Below are 955 nucleotides of genomic sequence, written 5' to 3' on the forward strand. Positions count from 1 at the left end.
GCCCACCCGGCCGAGGGCGGGGCGGGGGCGGAGCACTTACTAGTTGGGGATATAAACTTGCTTTAACTTGCTCTCTGCTTCAGCGGCTTTCAAGCGTTTCTTAAAACAAAACAGAGGGTCAGTAAGGCCAGCCAGGGAGGTGCTGCCCTGGAGGGAGGGGAGCTCCGGTGTCACCCCGACTGCCTGCCTTGTGGGAGGTCACCCCAAAGCCCATCAGGTTCTGCCACACGGAACCACGGTGCCCTGGGATGCTTATGTCGGTGGTCCCCCAGCCCACCTGAGCACGTGTCTGTCCGTGGTCCCCAGCCCACCTGTGCACATGTCTGTCCGTGGTCCCCAGCCCACCTATGCACGTGTCTGTCCGTGGTCCCCCAGCCCACCTGCTGTACGTGTCTGTCCGTGGTCCCCCAGCCCACCTGCTGTACGTGTCTGTCCGTGGTCCCCCAGCCCACCTGCTGTACGTGTCTGTCCGTGGTCCCCCAGCCCACCTGCTGTACGTGTCTGTCCGTGGTCCCCCAGCCCACCTGCTGTACGTGTCTGTCCGTGGTCCCCCAGCTCACCTGAGCACGTGTCTGTCCGTGGTCCCCCAGCCCACCTGAACACGTGTCTGTCCGTGGTCCCCAGCCCACCTGCTGCACGTATCTGTCGGTGGTCTTCCACATGTAGTAATACTCGATGATGCTGGTAAGTGACTTCCAGGGCAGCTGGGGAGAGAAGGGCACTTGAGGAGGCCCCGTGCGCCCCAGGACACCGCCGGGAGCAACCCCCCATTTCTAAATACACTTCTCCTCTAGGTCACGGCTCTGCCTGAGCCCCTCCCCCCGGGCCAGCTCCTGGCCCGAGGACATCAGGCCCACGTCCCACTGGTGAGCGTGCGGCTTCGCCAACACAACTGCTGGACGCGCTGTGCACCTGCGCTCAGCTCACGCACGCCGGGCGCCCAGAGGTTCTCCCC

At 64.1% G+C, this 955-nt stretch overlaps 1 protein-coding gene across 1 annotated transcript in view; it reads right to left on the reverse strand.

Moving 5' to 3' along the window:
- MTA1 (metastasis associated 1) overlaps nucleotides 1-955 on the reverse strand; it is a 22771-nt gene that overhangs the window by 6274 nt on the left and 15542 nt on the right. Inside the window, exons 6-7 of the mRNA XM_014540572.1 lie at nucleotides 596-704; nucleotides 453-524 (exon numbers count right to left, since the gene is read on the reverse strand). Of these exons, the coding sequence (XP_014396058.1) occupies nucleotides 453-524; nucleotides 596-704 (181 nt within the window). The remainder of the gene's footprint in view (nucleotides 1-452; nucleotides 525-595; nucleotides 705-955) is intronic.

Source organism: Myotis brandtii, unplaced genomic scaffold (genome assembly GCF_000412655.1).
Source record: "Myotis brandtii unplaced genomic scaffold, ASM41265v1 scaffold1057, whole genome shotgun sequence".
In the NCBI taxonomy this organism is placed as follows: domain Eukaryota; kingdom Metazoa; phylum Chordata; class Mammalia; order Chiroptera; family Vespertilionidae; genus Myotis; species Myotis brandtii.